Genomic DNA, 26315 nt, shown 5'->3' with positions numbered 1-26315 from the left:
TGGCTGCTGGCACCATAATTTCAGGTCAGGTAGAACTATGGTTAATTGAAAGTCACTGGAGTGTGATGTAATTAATATGATGCTATGTGTAAATAGCCTACGAGAGAGCGAGACAATAAATGCATCTTAGTATTAACTGATAAATTTCCTCGTTTCTGTGAATTAGTACCTCTTAACCCTTTAGAGGGCAGTGCACCCCTTAGGTAATTATATTCTTCCAAACAATAGTAAACAGTAAGGACGTTTACCCAAGGAACACCAACAAAGTCATCAGATGATCATTCCTGCTTTTATTTTCGAAATCAGAGACCTATCATGGCTAGGCTGATAATTGTCATATTCTTGTTTATAGATATAGACTATCTATGACCATGATGAATTTCAATTTAAATTCACTTTAAAAATATTACTGCAATCAAATTCTATCTTGTGCATGAAGAGCATTATCTCTAACTGTATACTGTATTTAAATATGTAATAGAAATTAAAACTTACAAACAACACGACAAAATCATTTACAATCAACATTTTGCACGAAGAAATACAAGTAATATTTTACACAATCAGAGAGATAAACAATCAGTAATATTATTCAGTGCAGCAACTAGTACCGGCTGATCTCATCATAATTTGGAGAAGGTAGACTAATAGTATACCATTGCTACATGTAGGCCAAGAGTCCCGGTGCTTAGGCACACACAGAATGCTTAATCCATTCCTCGAGTGTGAAGGTGGCACTCCGGGTCTTGTCTGGATCCTTCTCTTGGAAAATTTCTGCAATGTGAAGTATAGGTGTTAGCTTTTGATGGGATTTGATATGGAAGAGCTCAGTATGCCCTTAGCAAATTTGTTTAACATGTCCTTAAAAACGGGTGTAGTACCAGAATCCTGGAGGATAGCGAATGTGATACTGATTTTCAAGAAAGAAGATAGACTCCACACCTTATGTTCTTAACCTAACCTCACTTAACCTAACTTAACTTAACCTAACCTAACCTTTTATTCCGAGGGGTAATCTCAGCACACTCAAGTTAACAAACTCCACAGGTCAATCTGACGCCCCATTACTGATTTAAAATTAACCATGAAGTTTCAGGAGACATTTTGTATACGGAGACACACATACGAGTATATCATTTAATAATACTCACCCATTGTAGTTCTCAGCCTGACAGAACACGTAAGGAAATCATTGAGGGACATTTTTCCTTCCTCATCACCGTAGAAGTACATGAGAGTGTTGCAGATGCTGTTGTTGAGGCAGTACCCGGCTGATTTCAGTGCCTGGCGACTCTCGAAGGCACATAGGTAGCCAGAGTTATCGGCATCACACTGCTTGAAGACATTCTGTAGGAGGAAGAGTAGAGTCGTGGGTGATGTGGACCAGCTATCATAATTTTTAAGTGAAGTACGAAGCTCTTGATTTACTCTGCTCTATTTACTTTACTCTACTCTACTCTACTCTACTCTACTCCCTATATTGTTTTGAATTTGCTCCTACATGACTTACAGAACTTCTCATGCACTCCTTAAATAATTCCATAATACTGTTCATGTCCTCCGAATATAACTCACAGATCTGCCACACTTTTAAACCTTAACAATTATGAAAGAAACTTTATATATATCACACACCAAAAAGTATCTTTATGGAGTGGTCCGATGAATTTCAAAATGAACACAGAGACTTCCTATTGTTTGTGTATGATTGTCAAAATGCTTCGTCCGTTGCATCATACAACATCATAAAGATACATTCTGGAGCGTGAGTTTGACGATCACATAAATCATAGACGAGTTTCTCCTCTTAAATTCTCACCTTCCAAACCTTAATGATTCTCCACAATCGCAGGAATTCCTTTAGGTCAAGACTTCCTGACTGTGTTGTGTCGATCATGGCAATCATATTCTGACACAGACTCTTGGTGATGCCCTCGATGTCAAACTCTGCATATGGCGGCAGTAAAAGGGATTACCAGGTTAATTAAGAGAATTCAAGGAAATCATTGTACAATATGTAAGAAATAAATGTAAAAGTATTTGTCATTAATATCTACCGGTAGCTTGTCACAGATGTCAGATATCAGCCAAGGATAATGAACTGTGGACTGGTCTGGATTATCTGATTTAAGTCACCTGGTTCATATTCGAGATTTGTATACATTTAACGATCCAATATCTAGAACCTGAGGGGCTACTGGTGCTGTATGAGGGCTGAGGGGATACTGGTGTCATACTGGGGGACCTTAGGAGTTACTCTTGCCATACTGGGGTCTGAGAACTACTGGTGTCATACTGGGGACCTGAGGGGTGATTGGTGCCATACTGGAGGACCTAAGGGGCTACTGGTGCCATACTGGGGACCTAAGGAGTGATTGGTGCCATACTGGGGACCTAAGGAGTGATTGGTGCCATACTGGGGGACCTAAGGGGCTACTGATGCCATACTGGGGGGCTTGAGCTGCCCCAGCCCTAAAATTTCCAGCCCCAGCAAAAAATCTCAAGTCTCAGAACCAAAATTACACCCACTGAAAAATCGTTTAAATTCTGTGTCAAATAATGACCTAAACTGTACAACCTGTATTAAAAACTGACCTTTTTTTAATTCAAAGTTAAGTATTTTTTGCAACTTCTGCCAGTCAACTTCCAAATCTTCTCCTGCGATCCTCTCGAAGAACTCCTGAATGCTCTCACTTTCTTCTTCTTCCTCCTCCTCCTCCTCCTCCTCCTCCTCCTCTGGCTGTACCTTCACCATAACAAAAATATTACTCAAACTGATCGACCTTTTTTGCTTAACACCTGATAGTAAGAAAGTTATCAACTAAAACACAGAGATCAAATAAACTAAACAAAATCCATAGCAATATAAAGATTTCATTAATAACTAGATATGAATCCCTCCTACTTGATAAACTGAACATTTATTTCTCTCCAAAAACACATAATAAAAATACCTTAATATAGTACTCTAAAAGTTTCATATTATACACTTAAAATTTTAAATCATTTGTTTATTTTTAATGTAATAATGTACCTATATTCACTTATTTATTTTTTTATCACATATTTCCTCCTAAACTTTTTGTATCTGTTGGTGTCATGCTAGTCTTCGTCCCTGTTGATTCTGGTAACTTTTTTTTTTCAGTATTATATCAAATTAATGCTTAAGGTTTTACTCACTACACTAATGCACCTGCCTTACACACACACAGTAGATATAGTACCATACTTACCTCTTCGTCTTCCGGAATACCAACCTCTTCGTCATTCTCTCTGGAAAAATTAATAATGTGGGATAATATGGAGTATAATGTGCTATAATGGGGCTATAATGTGGGAATATAATGTGCTATAATGGGCCTAAAATGTGGGGTAACCAGAGTCAAAAGTAAACACACTGCACAGTTTACTATCCCATAAGAGACACTTCACTCTTGGCAGTTTACAAGGCTACTTACTATTATTCATATATGATACTTAACTTGATATTATTATTATTATTATTTTATATATATTGTATTAATGGAAGAGATCAAATTACTGGTAGTGTATTCGTATTACTCGTATATATTTCTTTGTAATGTCTCCTTTGATAATACTTTAAGAGGAGATTCCCCTAATACTACGCCTTATACTATTATATCATTGCTAATACCTTATACTATTATCTCATTGCTAATATGCACCTTATAGTAGTACCTCATCCCTAATATCGCACCTTATTCTAGTACTTCATCCCTAATACTACACTTTATACTTGAATCTCATTCCTCATAACTTACTCCATCTCACTTGGCTTCTCAGAAAACACCCTAAGCACAAACTTGGCCTCCTGATTTGGTGAATATGTTGATGGCACGATACAGTAGGTGCCAGGGGTAAGCTTCAAGCGGTGTGATACTTGGCGCCTGCACGGATACATGTTCTCGTGGGAGTCCTCGGCAGTGGAGGACTGGAAAAAGTTCAGGTCTAGGGGACGTGGAGCGCTATCTGGGTCTTCCAGCTGAGGGGAAAGAATAGTTGTGTTTTCCGTCATTATTCAGCTTACTGCTCCGAATGTTTGGGCAGTTGGTGTGCTCTCTGTAACTTTGTCATGACTTTGTTACTTTGTTATGCAGTGTTAGTATAGGAGGAAACTGTAGTGCCCGGAGAGAAAACGTGTCATGTTTGGTTGTGTCACACTGGGCCAAGGATTAAACCCAGGACACTAGTGAAATAATTGGGGTTGCCACTTTATCACAGTAGGTATTATAAGGAGAGATTTATCCGATAGTATGTTATTTACAGGGGAAACTAATACTGACCTGTGTTGTCTATTAAATTTGCTGCTTTCAGATGTATTAAGCACAAACTCAAGTCACAAGTATTAGGTCCTGGGAGCCAGAGTTTTTAACCGAAGCAACTGACTAGATGAAATATTATTATTCATTATAGTTACATAATATCACCCTATGGATATCACTGCGTTCTATATTATTGTTCCTGATTGAATACGTAGAATTTCAATTGAGTGTCTAAGTTAGAAGTTACATCTAGGTGAAAAGATTGACATGTGTTCTTATTATTAAATTGCCGCAATATTGCATCTGGTTAACCCCAGCCATGTGAGTGAGGGTAATAAAGGTATTAACTAGTTCTTACATGATAGACTTTGAAGCCAATCGGAATACACTTGTATTGGGTCTCCCATTGTGACCGTCGGTTATTCTGCATGAGGGCGACGACAACGGTACACAAGTTGTCATCATCGTCATCATCCACTTCTGTCAGCGTGATTCTGTACTGGGGGTTGTGCCAGAAGCTGTCTGTTGTGCAATGACACGACACTAATTAACTGTTGCATTGATTAATACCTGAAACATGATAAATACAATTCTCTTACAAAGGATTATACCGAGAATACTATATTGATATTGATAACTTTATATAATTTAGAATAAAATCATTTAAATGTCCTTAATATCAAATATTAAAATTAAAATATTAGCAGCAGTCTATCTGTCACTTAAGTAATTTGGTGTAAATAAAATATTGGATTTTCAACTCAGAATATTATGAATGACTCCATCTTCTAAATAAGACCTTAATAATTAAAACATTTTTATTAATCAGACTTCAAATGTCATTAATGTTAATAGTTAAATGTTTTTGTAAATTTATTCTATTATCTTACTAAGGTGGCTTGGGCATCCACCAGCCGTTGATCCACGGACCCAAGCGCCCTCAAAGATGTTCTTCTCCCACCTGTACTGAACACACTCTGTCATGTCCTCACCCACCATGTGATCAGGACTCAAGTGGGTTATTTCCAGCCCTGTGAAGTTTGTAATGAAGTCCTGCAAGTGTCATAAATTTATTTTTTAATGCCCTTCAAACATCAAATGTGGAATAAGTATTGAACATTGTCCATGAAGATGTTTTGCATCACGACTGCGTCTTGGTAATGAAAACATATGAACAGTTTTTAAATTTTTCTTGAAAAACTCCAAGTCCAGGCAGCATTGCATGCAGCTACTCTTAAAATAAATGTATTAGTGACTGTCCTACTCTAGAACCATTTTGTAGTACAGCTCACTATGGCTGATGCAACCATAGTGGTTATATTGGCCATGATCTAACTCGAGATGACTATCTGCCCATCTCCATCGTGACCATCTTGATATAACTATAATTGTAGGTACAGTACAGTACTGTAGTTTAATTAAACCAAATTATATAATTATTTCTGGGATAAATATCTACTTATAAACTTACAACAAGCATAAGAATAGCTACAGTGTGACGACAAAAATGATGATTGTCAATATTTTTTTCACTTTTGCAAATGACGTTGAAGGGGAATTATTTACAACAATATTATTCAAACAAATAACTGACCTCATATGACATCCAGAACTCTCCATCATGCTCAAAGGTCAGACCCAGCTCCTCCTCCTCCTCCGGGGTGATCGACTGCCACTGTGGACTCTGGTCACTCCACGCGCCGTTCCACTCTGTTTCGTTGCCCCAGGGATTACGAACACGAATAAGGTGAATACTTCCAGACTCTACGGTAGTATTGATCCCGGTAACAGAGTAAGCATGACCCTCTACAAGACCATTGGCACAGCGACCTTCTATTACATCAGGGTTAGAAGCCTGGGGGTGTAAAGGAAATTATAAACTTTTAATTTACATACAAGAACCAGATAAGAATATAGAATAATTATCAAACTTTGGTTACAGTACAAACCTACAAGATGTTGTTTTTGGCACGACTTTTATGGAAAATGTTTCCTAATTTGTCTATGATGTTTTATCAGAGAGACACAAATAAAACTGACTGTTGTGACGGTGCCAGACGTGACCACCACTGGCGTAGGTACAGATACATTCTTGAGCCGGTACCTGAATAGTACTCCTCAACAGTGGCGAAGAAGATAAAGTAAATTAGCGACTTGCTGTAAAGGATGTGTTAAATTATTTTATACTGCATTTATCTTTTTTGTGTTATAGGAGCAATCACGAATCATTCAGATTACAGTTGGCTCTCAAATTACGCAGCAATTACGTTCTTGAGAAAAAACGTACACTGCAATATTTATGAATAATACAGTAGAGTTAATTATAAACATACACTGATGTGGCAGCCCATAAAGGACCCCCGCTGAGAGGCCTTTAGCATAACAGTTAACAAGTTCGCAGGTGCCGTAGTGAGGTCATACATCTCAGTTAAACCTCCTGTGAAGTCTTCCATGGCGTCACTGGTGATGCCGCCCACCAAGCCTTGATATGAACCATGAATCCTGAAGGAAAAGGTTATGTTAGCATGCACTCATCATCACTCTCATCAACGCTTTACAGCCATTTTTCACATTTACATTCCCTGTATTTAACCAATTGATAAATGAAATATGATTATATCGTGTTCACCGTCACTTTGAAGGGCGATTTATGAGATATTTAATTGTCAATTGAAGCTGAGATGTGTTTAGATTATGTAAAGTATGTGAGACAGAATCGTGAATAATGTACTGCACAGCATCACTACCACAGAGATAATGGACAAGGCACAAAATATAAATTGCTACATATGACTACTAATGTTAGTCATTTGGTCAAATTATTTAATTTGTTTATTTCCAGTGTTTATGAGAGTTAAATACATGATACATGAATTTGTTGTCGGTTATACTTCACTAACTTACTTAGCATATGCCTTCTCAAGGAGTGCAGACCAGAATTCATTCCCTTCCTCAGAGTGCATGAAGACAAGGCGACCATTCTCTGTGGGAAGGCGGTCATCCACAACAATGTCAACCCAATGTCCATACTGCCAGAATCTGTAAATAAACTGGTAATTTGTAACTGCATTTCCCAAGCAAATGTGTAAAATTACTGAGGAAAAGGTAATCTGTTTTGATACTTTTCCCATCTTAGCCATTGTGAGATATAGTTATGAGTTTATATATTGTTGTCTAATTGTATGAACTATAATGTCGCTCTAGGGTAGTTGTCATTTGCTGTAGATATATACCTGAAGTGGAAGATACCAGCATAATTGTCTCCAAAACCTTGGTCTTCCGGAACAACCCTGTAAAACACTTCTTTGTTGAGGGTCAAGGTGGCAACAGCAGCTAAAAACCAACAGTCACCTGGAAATGACATATGAATGAGAACCAGAGTTATGGCTCTCACCACTGTGGTTGTGGGTTCAGTCCCCGGGCCAGATGTGAGAGAGGCGTTATCAAATGTGGCCATACCAAACATAGCAGGTTTAATCCGGGTACTCTAGTGTCCTCCCGTACTAACACTGGGCAGTGAAGATCGTAACAATGAACAGACTGATCGCCCGAATGAGTGGTAGAAATGATAAATGATAAATAACATATGAGAGCAAGTTAACGTACACCTTCACATCTAAAACCAATGCTTCAACTGGAGACTATGAACACTGTATTAATAATGATCAACAACTACAACTGGAAAGCAAGAATGAAAGAAACAAATCCAGACAACATTAATAATTTACTCTACTCACCAAGGCCCCCTTGCTTGACATCAAAGCGAGATACTCCTTCGATAAACAGCTCGGGCTGGTCTGTGAGGTCCTGAAGAATGGACAAAGAAGAAGGTTAATATCATCGACAAAAACACATCCACAAAAGTTTGACACTCTTTTAACAATGTTATTTATTAACTGAAGAATGTGCTGAAATTATATTCTACTAAAGGGAGACTTGAAAATTATTGTCTTCACTTAAGTTAAATTCAGTTCAGGGAAAGGGTTCCATTCAGAAAGCTGCATAACTGTGTATGTAAGCAACCGACGTCACGGAATGTGTATCTGTGGGAACTTTCATTTAGAATACGTCAACAAACCATCTTTCAGCAGGAGTAAAGCAGATAATAATATTGCATACTTACGTGGGGGCGCTTCCACTCATAGTTTTGGGAAGTGCTGAGGGAGCAGTGTTCAGCGGGGAACTCTGGGTCCTCGAAGAGTCTGCCTTCGTCTAAACATTTCTGACGGAGATTGTGGAAGTCCTGCACCTGACCCCCGTAACACAGACCTGACCCGCGCTCCCCAAGCTGTCCGAGAAGAAAAAAAGGGATTTCAGTTTCTTAGATTAGAAAATGAGTTGTAATCACCGAGAAGAAATGGATCACTATATTGTCTTTGAGGAAATATAGTGTGTTCATACTGCCCGGCCACCATTGGAAGCCACAAGTTCAGAAAATAGTTAAAGGTCAACTGTTTTGCCTGTCTTGCGGTGAAAGGCGTGAACTCTTACATTAACCTATCATAGAATGTTGTGACGGCACCAAATGTGAAGCTGTGAGCTGATCGACCGCCCAAGCTGATAACAGACCGATCAATAGGAAACAGGGAACAAAAAATTATGAAATATTTCAGAAAGTTCAAACTATGCCATTAAAATTCAGTAAACCTTATCGCAGAAAACCTCCGCCTTTGATTTCGTTATCAATATGTACTGTACTTTATGGTTTATTGCACTTACAAAAAGAAATCTTTGTATAATGTACGATAACACAATCTAACCTGACTATCTAATCTATTAGTTATTATGTAATAATAATAATAATAATTAACGGTTTATTGAAAGAGCATGGCAGCCAGAAGGCTGAAAATATACAATTACATATTTGGGGAATGGGTTACGAATTACAAATAATATACAAGTAACATAAGTGATACAAATAAGATATATAATAACTAGATGGGGAAAAGCTCAAACTACAGTGCATTTCAACATAGTGACAGTGCAAGGAGTAGTGTTTACTGGGAGTGAATACACTGGTTTATTACAAGTTATTGATAACGTAAATATGTATAAAATCCAGGGTCATATAAAAAGGACCATAATTTTTACAAAGGTTGGGACTGGGCTGTTCTTATAGCGATTAGTATGTGCTCGTATGGGCTGGATGCGGTTGAGGTGTCGAACAGCAATTCGCGGACGAGGGATCTCGGATGAGAGCAGGAGTCGGTGTCGAGGGTAGTGCAGAAGTTTTTCACCGAATTTGCAGATGAGGTCACGGTGATGATCAGAGAGAGCCGAGAGGGTCAGTTTTTAAAGTTCTGTTTGACAGTCCCAGATTATATTCAACATCGTCCTTGTTGATGTGAGTTTAGCTAGGGCATCAACTCATCATGCTGACTGATGCCTGTGTGAGATGGAATCCACAGCAACTTTATCCTGATACCCCCATCAACAAGACACATATGATTGTGTCTGGCTTCAGAGACAAGCAGGTGACAATTTAAGTTTAGGTCATCAAGAGCAAATAGTGAGGATAATCAGTCAGTGATGATGAGACCGTCAGTAACAGTGTCTTCAGCAAGTTTCGGGGCTGTGGGTATGGCAAATAGCTCAGTTTGTAAAGTGGATGCCCAGTTAATAATTCTAGCTCCTTTCTCTATTACATTACCGTTAGGCTGAGTCACAATGACAGCACTTCCAGCCCTCCCACAGACATTGTTAAGAGATCCGTCAGTGTAGATGGTCTGTGTGATGTTATTTTCAGTCTGTAGGTTATGGATGTGGTCAAGAGCTCTCATTTGGGCAACGTGTTGGAAATAAACTTTACTGTATGTGCGGTCACTCGTTTAGGCGTGTACGTCGGTGACTCAGCTTTGTACAGGTGGTCTAGTGCACACTATTAAAGTCAATCTCAGAAAGCTCCAACAATACCACTGTTATCTACGCATATGACATTTTTATACATAGTAAAACTCATCGTGAAATTCAAACCACCCAGAACCATGTACAGTATAGGAAGCTTGTGAGAACCTTTGTCTGATTTTCACTGAGAAAACTAAAGTATTCAACAAACAAGCTGGTAACCGCAAACGTGGACCACCAAAGCTTAGGAAAGGTAACAGCACCATTGATTATATCTCCTCTTTTAAATATCTTGGTGTCTCTATCCTCTGTACCTCACCTGTCATACAACAGCTAACCCGCCAATATGGGTGGGTGGGTGGTGAGAGAGATTGCATCGTCATTGGGTTTCATATTAATTGTACAGTATATTACTACCATCTATATTGATTATTATAACAGAATATTTTTTGTGGGTATGGAACACTCCAGATACAAATGCATGGTCATAAGTACACTTAATATTTATAAGTAAAAACCATATAACTCAAGCCTTCTCCCTGTCGATTTACACACTTAACATCTTTAAAAGTGCACTTGTTTGAGCAATCAATCAGAGAACCGTCCACATATTCAAACGCCTTGGTGATTAGAATAGCCCTCACTTATTCACTGTACTGTACCTTGAAAATTCTATTTGTTTGACAGCTTCGTGGCATGTTGTAGTGTGGTGCTCGCTGGTGTTCCTCTGGCGTGGTCTGCTCCCGCTGCACGCTGTTTGTAAGGGCAGAAACGATCCTCCGGCTAGTTACCGCTGCTAACTCGCTCGTTTGCTGGTGCATACGACACTTGGGGTGGTTGGACGGAGGTGATAACGGCAGCAACCCTCTCCGCCGCGGGCAGATTCAACCCAGCCACCATACCGTCAGTATCTAGCTACCCTGCTGTCCGTCAAATTCTGGCTGTGATCTCATCTTAGGTCCTGGACTCGTGGGCTGTGTTCCCAGACCTTCACCTATCAACTGCCAACTCTCTGGTCATCTACCACTACCGCCTACCACGGCCATCAGTTCATCACATTCCGTCGGTGCCCCGGTGTTCTCCTGCCTTTTTCAAGACGTTGCTGAGTGTGGAGTGAATGGACGCCTCCCTGCCCTGAGTGTGCATCACCGTGTTCCAGAACCTTCCCCCAGGGCCACTGCCGTAGGAAATATTTGTTCATTGTTTGATTCCATTAATTGCTGACTCCCCTTTATTGTTCGATTCTATAGATTGTTGACTCCATTTAATTGTTTGAATCCATTAATTGCTGACTCCCATTATTTGTTTGATTCCTTTAATTGTTGCTTCCATTAATTGTTTGACTCCCGTAATTATTTGATGTTTGTTGAGTGGTGTCAGAGTTTTGTGTTATATTTTTATAGTAAAGAGATGCCAATCTCGAACGGTTGTTTGTTATTCCTCGGAAAACCATGGTCCTTGACTTTCCTTTATTAAGATCCTGATTAGCCTGGTAAGGGATTTCTATCCCTAAGTCCTAGGCCTTCACACTGTTCCCTCAGTGAAGAGTACAGTACAAGGCAAACCAACGCTTGGGGAACATAATCTTTTGATCACTTGTCATTACTCATATTACTTGCCTTATCATGAACCAGAGTCGTACTTTCCTTGATCTCTCGACTTAATTGGGTTATAAACACAAATTGAAGCAACTTAACACAATCTAACGTACAGAGCTTAATTTCACCTAACGTAGCTATATAAACAAACCCAACAACCACCACCACCTTCCTCAACACCCGCCACTCACACATTGGGTAATTTCACTCATAACGTTGACTAAAAACTCCCCCAATGGGTAACTTTAGTCTCAGAAGCTCCTCTCTGGTACAAGATCGTACTTTAGGTCGTCCAGGATACCGGGACACGATCTTGAAATAATAAATATGTCTGACATCACTGAGTGGTCAGGTAACACTGGTGTGCCTCACAGCAGGTGGCGTGAAGCAATTCACGTTATGGAACACATAGTACACACAACAAAATGAATAATGTTATTATAGTTGTTTCATGTGACCTACATTACTATGGTCAGTCTTGATATAATGCCAATTTATCGAAAAATACATCCTCACAAAGTACAACTTGGTAATTTTAATATTTGGGATTTATTGTGAAAGTACTGTACTGTATGTATCTACGACCACTGTATATACTGCGGTACAGACTTGTTTGTAGTGATAATTGGTGGTTCATTCAATGTGGTACAAATTGTTCAAAGTCACTCAAATACAGAATTATTTATTTTTTCGTGTTTTCAATTACAAACATTTAAAATAAGAAAGAAATATAACCAAAACACAGAGAACATCACTGCACAGTCACCGTATACCTGGGAGACTGTCACTTTAACTCACTGGTTCGTTCCCTGTGACAGAAATAACCCAATTATGTCTTTAATTATTCATATTTATATCTAAGAGATACTTAGAATAACCAACAAAATAACATTGTATCCACAGAAACCCACCGTCCCACACCAATATTTGTGTGTACATTATTTGGGTGATTCATGCCGCCGTGTTCCATTGACTTTGATCAAACTTTTCTTTTCTTATCATCGGCTGGTAGGTGATAGAAACTTAAATGTGTTCGATTTGTCGTTGAAACACAATTCAGCACGTACCGTACCTGTTAACTTTGGGCATTTCGGCGGCAAATAACTGCAAGTAAGTCGTGCACCCTTCGCAAATCAAGCGGTAAACAACCGGTGACGTACTGTAGTTATGGGATAGGGCTATTAAGCCTTCGAATGGTGAGCTCGGGTGTGACGCTGCATGCGGTAATAGCGCAACAATAAAATGACGCCCACCTGCCTCTAACACCTACAAGGAATAACAAACATTGATCAGCATTAATGACCCACACGTTTAGGACAAAACTGTATCACAGTTTTTCTATATATATAGTGTACAGTAACAGCAACCATCTTGTTGACACTGAACACAGTAATGAAACAGGAAAATCCAGAGAAACTCCTTGAATGGTCCAGTTGTTACTCAGTGGGGAATTACCCTCTGAAAGTTATGATCAAAATACTTCTATGGTTCGCCAATTGCCTGGAAAACGAAAATGAAATGTTGACACTCATTATTTTCCTACTTAATTTACCATAATATCAATCAGTCACTTCAAAGACATGCTCCATTAATTGCACCTAGGTTAATTATTAATTATACTCAGTGTTGTGTTATTAAGCAATGCCTAACAAGGTTGAACATATAATTGGTATAACATTATATCTAATCAATAATCCCTAATCAGTAAGATCAGCAAATATAAAGAACTTGAGAAAACCCACCAGTACTTTACCTGACATACCAATAATTTAGTCTTATACAGTATAAAGTTCTTCACATATTCATCAATATCTGTTCTGCATATACCATAATTATATAGATCTTCGCAATACTGACGAAATATAATGATATATCCACACAAGGATTCTTTGCACCTACAGACTCAAAGTTGGTCTTGGCTCTTATCTCTCTAAGCCGGTCTGCACAACAACATTAATATTACCCTGCGATATCTTTGTTATCTACTGAACACCGAACATCTGACAGATGAGAACGATGCACTAGGACGCCCATCGATCATTGTCAGAGATCCCGACATACTGTACAACCATGAGCGGGGTTAATGTGTTGTTCTTCTTATGTACTCAGTTGTGGAGTTCCTTGCTACAACATCACCACCATCTTCCAGACCTTATACAATATTGTTTCTCTCATAACTCTGTTTACTTCGTCATAGCATCAATTACTGCATGTTTGGCTGGGTCCTTAGTCCAGCCAGAGACCTTGTCAGGCACACTTGATAGACCATCCTTTTAAACTGACCTAATAACTCGCTACACTGTCCTTCACACTTTTGTTGGCTGGTTTTTATTCTTCAAAACTTAGCAAAAAATTTTTCTTTGCATTCTGCTCCTTCATTTCCCACTCTCTCCTTCTTGAAACAAACACCTTTCTTCCCCTACTCCTTTTTAGCAACAAGTCACACACACAAGGAATCTGTGCTTCGAGGTACAAACAAACTTTGGTGTCCCATAATTAAGTTATGCTTGATAAATGCCTTCAGTGTTCATTATTGTACATAAATTGTTATATGATAGAGGTTGACTAACACAATGGGAAGCTAAACATAGTTTTGTGACTAAAGAATTAATGCAGAATTAAACTGAATTAATTTTCCTGTGAAATATAATAATAACATGCAAAATTAACTACACACGATCACACCACACCACATTAAATAATAAGTTTAACTGTATATTTACACACAAGTAATGGTACTACCAATGTACAGTGACCCCCATTCCAAGCTATGAACTGTACAAGTAAAAGATTTCAAACTAAAAACGTTTTTCCAAAGCACTCTGTAACGTATGTGTCCAAATTTCAGCTTCCTAAATATCCTGAGATATCTGCTAAGGGCGCAATATCGGGGGACTGTGACAGACCAAAACTTATTCTTTGGTGAGGACTCGTGAACAATAGGGTGTTGGGACTGTCTTTCTTTGGTGAACAGAATATCACAGGAAGTGTGTATCTAGACATGCTAAGAGGCTTGGCAATTACGAGGTGCCCCAGTTGAAATTGCTGCAACCACTAGTTAGTTTTTCAGCAAGACAGTTCGCCTCCACACTGGAGTTTGGTTGTGCGTAACTTACTTGACGAGGACTTCCCTGGGAGATGGATTGGACGTGGTGGGTCCGTCTCCTGGCCCCCACAGACTCCAGATATTGCGTCCTTAAATTTCTTTTTGCGGGGGTATGTCATGCGTGGTGAAGGATAAGTTAGCCAACACGTGAACTGAAGTGGAGTATCGGCTGGCTGTTGAGGTGCTCTAACAGGTTGAGGTGCTCTAACAGGTTGAGGTGCTCTGAACAACATATAAAACTCGATTTCTTAAGCAACAAAATACAGATAACTGAATTATTCTATCTTTGGTTTTGTTGTAATACTATTTTAAAACCGGAGCAGAACTTGATAGACAGCCAGATTATTCCTTTAGCTTACACTGTTGACTATTCTCAGTATCCACTTAACCTGGGAAGACCTCGCGGCTACGTTTTCTCCTCAGCGGGTTCGTTCACACTGACATTTTAATGCTGGCGGCTCAAGTTCATCATGTACGACAACAGCAACTCGAGGGATGAGCCAAAAATACAACGAATCTTTCTCTTGTAAGACCAACCAATACACCAGGCCTCTGGCACCACACCTTCAATATCCAACGGCTGTATAAGGCCACACACCTTATATCTCAAGCAGAACTAGAAGGTTGAATTCGGCGGTGATGTAAGAAATCTCAGACGGAGAACAAATTTAAAGACAGTGATATGAATGCAGTTTTTTCATTGGCTTAATTCACTCGGTTCTCTCCTCGAATCTATAGAGTTCATACATGAATTATTTTCCTTACCAAGATATTTATCTACCACATCACAACACTTCCCGTTTCATGTGCACATAATAGAGAAATAACAAGTACTGTACGTTAGTTTCTCATCTCACATACACTACTACACATGCCATAATTCAGGCAGGCGAGAGATCGTCACATGGAAACATTTAAATGATGTATTGACACATACTTTTACTTTACCTTGAGAAGAGTAAATACACTAACATGCTGTGTTATTTTTTTCTGGATTTAACACAATAAAAACTCAGTCTGCGTATTAGAAATTAATCCCCAAAAGTTACAGCGAAAATAATTAAAATGATGGATGAATTTACACTGAATGTAGGTTAACAGAACTGTGCGGCGTCTCCTTGACCAACTTGATGACATGTTTCAAGCTTTTAGGTTGTGACAGAACTAATTAATACATTTCACCCAGAAGGACAGTTAGGGTAAGAATGGCAGGACATTGTAAACATAATTACAAACACTCTACCTCCACTACAGGTCTTCCTCGTGTGTTGTTCTTCATAGACCTATTTCTCTCTTGAGTATGTGCCCCTGCAGACTATGGCGAGTGAACATAATACCATAAGATACTTGGGGTCTCGCGGACACACATGTTGTACTGTACGAGTGGTGGTGAGGTCTGGTCATGGTTAAGCTGCGTTTATGAATATGTCTCCGGGTTGAGTAGAGTGAGCAAGGATGTTACGTTATAGGAAAGATTATGTAGAGGAAAATATAGTTGTCAATAGTGTAGAATTCAATGATGTCAGTCAAATCTATCGTTCGTGTTTTCGTAGGCGTCTGTAGTGCGTGTTTCTTTATTTTGTTGTGGTGTCGAATACATGGAAAAAGGTTAGTATTTATGCCTGTAATACTGTGCACGGCTTATAGGAAACAATATAAGGTTATGTTCTTGTGATATGTGCGCAATATAAGTGCTCGACAAATGAACAACGGTGTATTGTGTGGAAATCGAGTGGCAGAAAATTGCTGTACATATATTTACAAATAAAAATTGCGAGTTTAATTGGATATCACAATAATGGAGAGAGAGAGAGAGAGAGAGAGAGAGTCAGGCGGTGTGAGTGTGCAACATACATTTAAAGGTGGCTTACTCACTGCTTTTATTACATCACTCCTTTAGCCACTCTAATGATAAACCATAATGCCAACAATTTAGCTCTAACGTAAACACAGCTGAGAGAGAGAGAGAGAGAGAGAGAGGTCACCACCACAAATTAACACGATCTTGCCGTAGATTAAGAAAGAGATGAGGTGCACAGTACAAGCACTTCTGAGGGTAATTTGAGATTTTCATGATATTGTTGGGCATCGCGACGTGAACTGTTGCGATATGAACTGTTAACTCCATTATAACTTTGGGGTCCCGTTGTAAAGTTTAGATTAAAAGTTTTAAAGTGATGCTGTTGCCGCTGTGGCCTTGTTTATGTTATACCCCCGCCCGCTGAAGACGCTGGCTGGCGGGTCATATTAACACAGAGGGGAAAAAATTAAAATGATGTCATGGTGAAATATGAATAAATCAAGGAATAAATTTACATAGGAAAAAAAGAAGAATGTAAAGGAATATTGCTACTTTGTGTTATAATATTTTTTAAAAGTATTGAATATATTTGTTCCCTCCTTACTGTTTGTCATTAATACAGTAATTGCGAGTACTGTATTACTGTGTTTAGTTTTCGTTCAATGAGTTTCAATGAACAGGAGTAAGAAGTCAAAGAGTGAAGCGATCTATCCGTGAAAAGTTATATAACAACTTTTGTCTCGATATTTTGGTTCTGTTCAATACATATTATCCATTTCCCGGTATCAGACACTTGGTAAATCATGGTGTCATCACCTTGAGTCACAAGTCACTAAAAATACAATGACTTATATCATGAAATAACTGTGATAAAGACTTTCAGAATATTTATATTGGTCAACTAGCTTCATCCTTTTTTTTTTATAAATACTCTTCATTTAACGCTAAGCCAAGTCAAGATTACTTTTGAACTGGGTATGATGATAGTTTTAATTTTTCTTCGCGTTAGTATACACTGTCTTCAGAAAGGTCACGCAGGCTCATACACCAAGCCAATATTCACCTATTTATGTATAATATTTTCTTCATTTATTACCCTTAACTGCAAAAATTTTAATAGGATTCTTGCCTCATTAAATCTCACCTAATTATACAGTGTTCCTAAACATAACATTCTATTACCCCGCCCAGCATAAACACCTTCCCCCATTTACTCATGAGATTTTCAACTCTAATCGTAAATTTCTCTTAGAATATTTATATCTCTGATCACTGGCCAAATTCCTTACACAGTACACACATATTTATAATCTTCATTTAATTATTATTATTTTTCGTGTGATGGCTGTCATAAAGTATATATTGGTGAAACAATAAGGTATTTCAAAAGTCTCGTATTTCAGTTGTTCCATCCCAGAAGTCTCCACACACACACACATACACACAACACACACGGTCATCCAAACTCTCCATTCAGCTATTTTCGATCACTGTCACCTACATGACCACCAGCCCTCGCAGCTTGACTCCTCAGTTCTCAGTGGCAGCAGCTGTGACAAGGCCCTGCCCATAATAGAGGTCCTGTACCGGTATAAACACACTCCCTTTAGTTCTGGTTTGGTTGTCTGAGTTATCTTACGCTTTTCACACTTTTGTAAGGTTTGGTTGTATTTCGTATTGCCTCTTGTAATTTTAGTATTTTTTAGAGTTTTTGTAACTTTTGGATTTGATATTGTATTCTTATAAGTATTTCGTGTTAGAATGTGTGGCATATATATGTATTTCCTTCCCCGACCTCGTTCACTGTTTAATTGACTTGTCAGGTAAATCTTAGAACTTGTCGACTCCTGTTCAAACGTAACTCTGGTGTCTATTATTAGGCTGATGGTGGAAATGGTATTGTCGAAGCGATAAAAATTAAGAACGCCAACATTTTAAAGATGTTTGTTTACTCTGTGAATTAACAAAGGACAAATGACATCACATAACAGTCTCTTATAGAATATATTCAGAGCTCGGCCGTCACCTTTAAATGGAACCCTAAATGGCGCCCCAACTATTGTGTCATACGAAACAGAAGGTCTAAATTCTCTTCAAAATCTAATCAATTATTCTTACAACAGGCCACACATCTGCGCCTGGGGGGGGGGAACCACCGTGTTTTATACAAGACAGTCTCAGTGCTATTATATGAACCCTTAAAACAGTTGATGTTATGTCGGTCCAAAACACTGACTCGCTTGTAAACTTAAACCGGGTCGATAATAAAAAGTAATTTGTGTCTCTCCTTACTGTGAGAAAAGGACGCTGGAACCACGTGATTTCATCGTGAATAAACTACCAAACTACCTACAAGTACTATAATCAGATATTTAACTTCCCTGTGGTGACGATGTAGACAATTAGAGGGATATAAGGTATTGTCCTGGTATCACAGCTTCTGGTGCACAAAGCTAATGTAATTAATTATTGAACTAACTGTAGCCGCCATTGTTGTCACCCTATTGTACACGTGTGTTTGTGTGTGTGTGTGTGTGTGTGTGTGTGTGTGTGTGTGCGCTCAAGCCGTTAAAGACAGAGGGTCATATAAATAAATTCCCAGGATTGGCCATAAAGAATCCAGTATATGTCCCAACCTTTCAAAATTTTAAACACTAATAAATAAACAAAGACACGTCGTCAGTCCCAGGGATAATATCTTGAAAGGGTCGGAAATAATTCACAGAAAACTTTTACACTGATCTGCAGGAAATTGTTTAAAACCGGTCTCTTTTCTTGTGACCATTCAACTATCTCAAAAAAGCACAAGAAGTTTCCATGCAGTCAAAATTCCTCAAAGACATTTATGAAATTTAAATCTAGAAGTTACCTAAAATACGTCGAATGACTTGTGTGTGAGTCAAGCAAAGAAGAGTAATGTTAGATCCGTGGGTCTTCAGCTCTCATCGTTCTCAAGCTGTAGCTGAAAATATAAATCTAAACTTTACGTCATCTTAACTTTAATATAGTGTTCATAAAAAAAGATAAACTTCCCTGGACGATCCTCAAGAGCTAAGAGCCTTCAGCCGTTCATGTTTCTAAATTATGGTGAAAATCTGTTGTTTACTTTTACCTAACTTTAAAATCACTTCACATTTTAGCATTTTTTTTACTTAAATTATGTACCAGCGATGTTAAATATATTTTAAAGTTAATCAGGAGCTTAAGTTCAACTTCTCTCTTTTCGGAAATATGTGCAACCTTGATCCTAATTTCATTCCTTTTGAGCAAATGCCATATTGAACTTGAACCAACATCTTATTAACACAACAACTCGAGTACAGAGTGTTTGAAAACCCCCTGAGCACCTGTAATAATTAACAAAATAATTATTTACCTTTTTATACCTACAGTAAATATTAGAAATAGTCACAGTAAATGTTGGAAGTGGACACAATTCCTAATATTTACTGTAAGTAGAACAAAGTATATAACAATGTAGGTATAACAAGGAACAACTATAGTGTTAATTATTGCAGGTGTACAGGGACTTTATGATCACCCTATATTTCCCTGGATGATCAAGTTTTATCTATAAACCAAAAAGTGTTCTGTGAGGGTAAACTTGTGAACGCTTGATGGGAACAACTGAAGGCGCTCCAATATTTAAATGGCAAAAATGTAATTAAACAAAACGGTGGTGTGGTTAACTTGTGGTGTGGTTAACTTGTGGTGTGGTTAACTGGTAGTGTGGTTAACTAGCGGTATTGTTAACGTGTGATGTGGTTAACTTGAGGTGTAGCTAGTTAACTTGAGGTGTGGTTAACTTGTGGTGTGGTTAACTGGTGGTGTGGTTAACTGGTGGTGTGGTTAACTTGAAAATGTGGTTAATTTGAGGCTAGGTTAGGTTAGATCTGATCTGGAGTTAAGGTTTATTTGTAAATAATAATATCTTAGAATCGTCAATTGAACTCTCCTAACACCGGAGTTGTATATCGATTGAATGTATTAGTAAAATATTAACAATTGATCGTAAGTCATAGTTTAAAATCACTAATGAAGGACTGAATCCAATGCAAAAAATAATAATAATAATTACAACCAGGAGAAATACCTCTGACTGCTCTCTAAAAATCCCAAGAATTTCCCAAGTAAAATAATTAACACCTCGAGACGAAAAAATACTCAAAACAAAATCCCTTGAGATGTATAGCACTATAATCCTCCTTAGTTAAAACTCTATGATCAATGGTCAATGATCACACGTTCACAAATTCGACTTTAACCTTTGAACTAATCTTACGAAAAATTATCAACTTTTAGCCATGGACCTCAAAGAGTTAATATAAACTGTTTGAAGGTAATAACTCAGTACGTTTAGGTGCAAAATAATTAGTATGAAAAAAAAAAAACATCAGTCAAACATATTAACCAATTCACCTGAAGTTTCTTGCAAGTAAGAAAATAAATTATAAATGAAAATATAACTAAATGATAAATAAACACATTTTTTTGACTGTGTGAGATAGGTTAGGTTAGGTTAGGTTAGGTTAGGTTAGGAGGACGAAGAGATGTTTAGTTAATGGAGGTAGAAGGGAAGAGGAAGGGAGGAACGGGGGGAGAGGAGAAGGAAGAGAACGAAGATCAAGAGGGGAGTAGGAAGAGAAAGAAGAGAAGCTTAATTAATGGAGGTGGAGGAAGAGGAGAAGAAACAGTGATGAAGTTGGAAGATATGTAAGATGAGGGATAAAAATAAAGATGGTCGAGTGTGAGACGAGGATAAAGAGAGGAGATGGAAGAGGCGGAGGGGGAAGGGGGGGGAAGGGGAGTGGGAGGGAAGGGGGGAGGGGGGAGAGCAAGAGATATGAAGATAGAAGATATGAGGGAAGAATTAAAGGATAAGTAAAAGAGAATATAAAGGTGAAATATGTGATGGAGGAGGAGGAGGAAGAGGAGGAGGTGAAGGAGGAGGAGATGAAGAAGGAGGAGGAGGAGATGAAGGAGGAGGAGATGAGGGAGGAGGAGGACGAAGAAGAAGAGGCAACAATGGCGGCATCTGTCTTCATTACTCGAGTTAAAGTCTTCCGAGCTATATACTGTAAACAACGACTAAGTGAGTTTTAAAAGGACTAAACATTTAATAAAAAAAAATACAATGAAAAAATAAAAAATAATAATAGTTAATGAAAATATTGCACTAGGGAAACAGAAAGAACATAAATATAGGTCAAATGAAAATGTCACATTGGAAAAACAAACAGAACTGTCACCTGGAAACTCATTAAGGTAAAATAATATATATCTAATTATAAATCTATTTTTATATCATGTTGTTGTGCTAGTTGTGGAAGAGTAATGGGCAGGTAATTTTATATTTTCCCATTTTACAGGTGAATTCGGTTATTTCGTTTTTCTTCAACTTGGTAAACTAAATGAATGACGGGGGTGGAGTGGGCAGAAATTATATATAATATTAGAAAACGTGAACTAACTTACTACTTCACACACACAGTGAGGAGTCTAACACTGAGTTTAACCACACTGTATCTCGACATAACCCTAAACCAAAGCTGCACTTAATTAATGAGGGCTCTATCTAACTTCAACTGAACCCATAAGCATTTTAGTAGCTTTGTGTGCCATTTGGCCCTCCCGTGCAACATTGCAATACACGGCATAACAATATATATATATATATATATATATATATATATATATATATATATATATATATATATATATATATATATATATATATATATTACACATTCATATATAATACATAGTAAACAATGATTACATACCGGAACACGTACTTTAACAAGCAGGGTAACTACCTCTGAACAAGTAGGGTAATTACATCTCAATCAAAGATATACTGTACGGTGCCGCATAACACTACGAACACCACAACTGTTGACCTGACGGTGATGAGGGACCTTATCGATTACCTTCATGATAACCACGTAATTCGCATCTAATAGCCTGGGAACTTTCGGAAGTTGGAATCCACTGGAATCTGTTCCTAATTAAACTACTCTGCTTGGTATTGAAGAGCTCACTATTCTGGCACTGATGTTTTAATATTTCCCAGATGCTAGTGAGACACGTGATGTTTTAAAGGTCTCTTACTAAAAAAATTCATATATCTCTACTTGAATATTGGTTTACTACGCTTCCGGAGATGGTTTGCTCTGAGCGACATGTTGAAGGTCATTGTTTATAACACTATAGGCTCCTAGGAACTTCTCAGTAACCGAGGATTTGCCACCCTTGATCTCCATAACTTTCTAACTTTAATATGTGAAATGATGGATTGGTCAGTGAAGGTGAATAAACATACAGAGAAACAAAGAGTCAAGTAATATTCACTAGTTATATAAATGATAATAATGCAAATATTTATGGTCGACTTTCATAACTATTAGTAAAAGACTGAACTATGTATATTTTCTTTATAATTCATCCATTTAATAACATAGGGCCTTCATTCATAATGTATAAGTTACAGAAAACTTCCTGATGACGATAACTTCAATGTATTTATTTTGGAACCTTCTGATTGGCCATAAACTATCCTGTAGGTCATCACAATACATATAAATTAATAGCGTCATAGAAAAACTAACCTAACCTAACCTACTTTGGGTGTATTTTGGCAGTCACATGATGGCAAATATCGCCTGAAATGAAATAGTGACTATTTTACCTTGTGCGAAATAAGTTCCATTAAGTTATATCAATGAGAAGAAAAGATTATTCATATTTGGTAAAAACGTAAATTGTTTTTTAAAGCTTAATCGACGAGTATTCCTATCTAGCGTAAAACACACACACACACACACACCAAATTCACCATATCTCTATCTGTATATGTGACTTAGTAACTCGCTCACTGATGGCACCTATCAAATCCACTTAATATGACCTTCATAAACTAAACTCAACTAAATTAAATTAAGCTGGCGTGATGCCGGTGCCAGCCGTTCTACACGTGATATGTCACTCAATCATTGGCGGGAAAAATGTATTTCTACACTTGTGCAGAGGACGAAAATGTCGCACCTCTGTTTTTATTTATTTTTCCTTGATAATAATATTCAGTTTACACAACACAGATATCAAGAAATGTCGTCAACACGGGAGCAGCAAACAACTTGTCCCAACCAATCAGGGCCACCCTGAACCAATGACGTCATCACACTCCACCATAGACTGGCTATTGATTTATAATATGTTAAGGCGCACCTAAACTCTGGAGGCTCGTGGAGATTCTTTATATTCCTCCCATAAGTGGCAAGGTTGGAGCTTATCTAATGACTCGCTTATTCTCTAGCTTCTGTAATCTGGTTGAGCTTCCCAAAGTAAGCTACTACTATTATTATTATTTATTATTATTATTAGTAGTAGTAGAAGTAGTAATAGTAGTAGTAGTAGTAATAGTAGAATCAAAGATGAGAGAATGTACAATATGTTTTAATGCCCTTATATGTCATCAAAGTAATAAGGAGACACTAAAACTATGATGATTAAGAAGAGTCTGGACATATCTGATGATAAATAGAGATATATGCTGGGGACAGGTGAGGAGAGTAGTGCTGTCCAGTGTGTAAATTTGAGGTCGTGTTATTGAATGTAACCGACCAAACCCAGAATGTTATGGATATGACCAAAAGTAAGGTATGAAAATTAGATTATTCTGAATGTTAATGTCCCAGAAAGTAAGATGAAACAGGAGGTTTTGGGCAGACCAGAATAACTACACTGATAGCTTCAATGTGACAGACAGTTGTAGTCATGGATTATTTTAAAGTGAGAATATGTGGTAGGGAAATACGTTTGAGGGAAAATTTGGAATGCCTAGAATGAATGGAATAAAGCGAGACTTAGAGATATGTCACATGTGTGTTGAGAGATAGTCAGTAGTGGGGAATAGCTACTGGATTTAAAAAAGAAGAAATAAGTGTCAGTGCAAAAGAGGGAAATGATAAATGAGAACATAAGACATAGTTGTAAGTTTAAGAATGGATGATACTACCGCTAAAATATTACAATGAGGCGAGAGAGTTGAATATGATATAGCTAATGAAATGAGATTATAAGCTGCGTATGGTAGAGGGGAGAACACGTAAATATGGCAGACAGCGTGTACGGTTCATATTTATAATGGAAAGGATGTTAAGAATTACTACAAAAACATACAAAGGAATAAATCTGTAGAACATACCATGGAAGCTGTATGTTAGAGACATTAATGTATTGTGGCAAAGGCAGAGAATGCATTAGGGAAAGAGCAATATGGCTAAGAACAGGAAGAGGGTGCGTAGATCAAGTGTTTGCATCAAGGAGAAATGAATAGAGAGTTCCTGAAGGAGAGGAGGAATTTATGTTTGCCATTTATGGATCTAGAGAGAAAGCAATATGGGATCTCCTGAACCTAACCGACTGTTACGTCAGACTTCTTCGGCATGTTCCTACCCCACATTCACACATAACGTTCCATGCATATTCCTCGAGACAACACCACTATATATAGAAGGCCTCCTACAGGTTCACGTACACTGATGCCTGGACCAATATTCGCAGTCTAACACATCAGGAACGCCACCGACATGTCCCCCACCGCTCTGGACAGCCTCGCGATATAACGAACATCTCCCACATATTATTCCTTGCCAACAGAGACAACAGAACTATATAAAGAACACTTACAACATGTCCCCTGCCGCCCTGGACAACATTGTTATACACAGAAAGTCTCCGACACTTTCCCTGGTGCTCGGAACAACAGATAAAAGAGTGTTTGTCGTTCAGTGAAACACGACACAACACATCCATGACATGTAGGTTAATTGGACACCATCATCTTTCATCACTACTGACCTATGTCCTCCAGCCTGACTAATGACCATGTTGACCTGTGTGTGTGTGTGTGTGTGTGTGTGAACAGCACTTGTGTATTTGCACCCGTGCCTTGTGTACACATGTACGTACAGCCGTGAGACAGTTTCTGGCCCACCCTGGTCGAAGGAGAGAGTCTAAATCAGGGGCCCTTTCTGGACGACGGTCACTGTGTCGGGCGCGTGGCAACACACACACTAACATACAAGAGTAAAGAATTTGAGACTCTCAAATACCCATGACCACTCGGTCGAGCGATATTTCACCGTTGCTTTTTCATTAAACAGATTATTCAGTTGAACATAAACGCGAAAACTAATATCTACTGTTATAATGAACAGTATACAGATCTCAGTTCACACAAATATCTTAGATGTGACCACCATGAAACTAGAAATTTATGAATACAGTATTGAACATTTGACTGATTCGTAATCAGTAATCCGTATGTATTAATATTCTAGTAAAACTATTCACTCCCAGTGGCAGCATAACACTGTAATGCCACGTGGAGGACCAGTGAAATTTATATCCTTCACGAATTGTTAAGAGAGATTGTCTTATACATTATACTGTACATACAGGTAAAGCGGTGATTGTGTGGAGACGATAGCGCCCGTAGCCTCTTGTCAGGATCTGATGGTGTTGGGGATAAAAACGAGACGCTGAAAACTTTGACGTGAGCTGCCGGCAAAATTTATTCCCAAGAGGATTATGGCAAATAATGCTTTTTCATTTTGTTTTTGTTTTTGGTTTATGATCAGAGTATCCTCCTTAGTCACGGGTAAACATTATTAAAGGTA

At 38.1% G+C, this 26315-nt stretch overlaps 1 protein-coding gene across 1 annotated transcript in view; it reads right to left on the bottom strand.

Moving 5' to 3' along the window:
- Window positions 1-688: 688 nt before the first annotated feature.
- LOC121878488 (calpain-A-like) overlaps window positions 689-26315 on the bottom strand; it is a 30905-nt gene continuing 5278 nt past the window's right edge. The window contains exons 2-15 of the mRNA XM_042384745.1: window positions 8407-8571; window positions 8021-8090; window positions 7517-7634; window positions 7188-7322; window positions 6617-6785; window positions 5878-6138; window positions 5174-5336; window positions 4642-4805; window positions 3783-4003; window positions 3234-3273; window positions 2596-2734; window positions 1820-1947; window positions 1152-1347; window positions 689-774 (exon numbers count right to left, since the gene is read on the bottom strand). Of these exons, the coding sequence (XP_042240679.1) occupies window positions 689-774; window positions 1152-1347; window positions 1820-1947; window positions 2596-2734; window positions 3234-3273; window positions 3783-4003; window positions 4642-4805; window positions 5174-5336; window positions 5878-6138; window positions 6617-6785; window positions 7188-7322; window positions 7517-7634; window positions 8021-8090; window positions 8407-8571 (2055 nt within the window). The remainder of the gene's footprint in view (window positions 775-1151; window positions 1348-1819; window positions 1948-2595; window positions 2735-3233; window positions 3274-3782; window positions 4004-4641; window positions 4806-5173; window positions 5337-5877; window positions 6139-6616; window positions 6786-7187; window positions 7323-7516; window positions 7635-8020; window positions 8091-8406; window positions 8572-26315) is intronic.

Source organism: Homarus americanus, unplaced genomic scaffold, assembly GCF_018991925.1.
Source record: "Homarus americanus isolate GMGI-L3 unplaced genomic scaffold, GMGI_Hamer_2.0 scaffold41027, whole genome shotgun sequence".
Classification (NCBI taxonomy): domain Eukaryota; kingdom Metazoa; phylum Arthropoda; class Malacostraca; order Decapoda; family Nephropidae; genus Homarus; species Homarus americanus.
The sequence above is the reverse complement of the archived record's forward strand: the minus strand, read 5'-3'. Positions and strand labels throughout refer to the sequence as shown.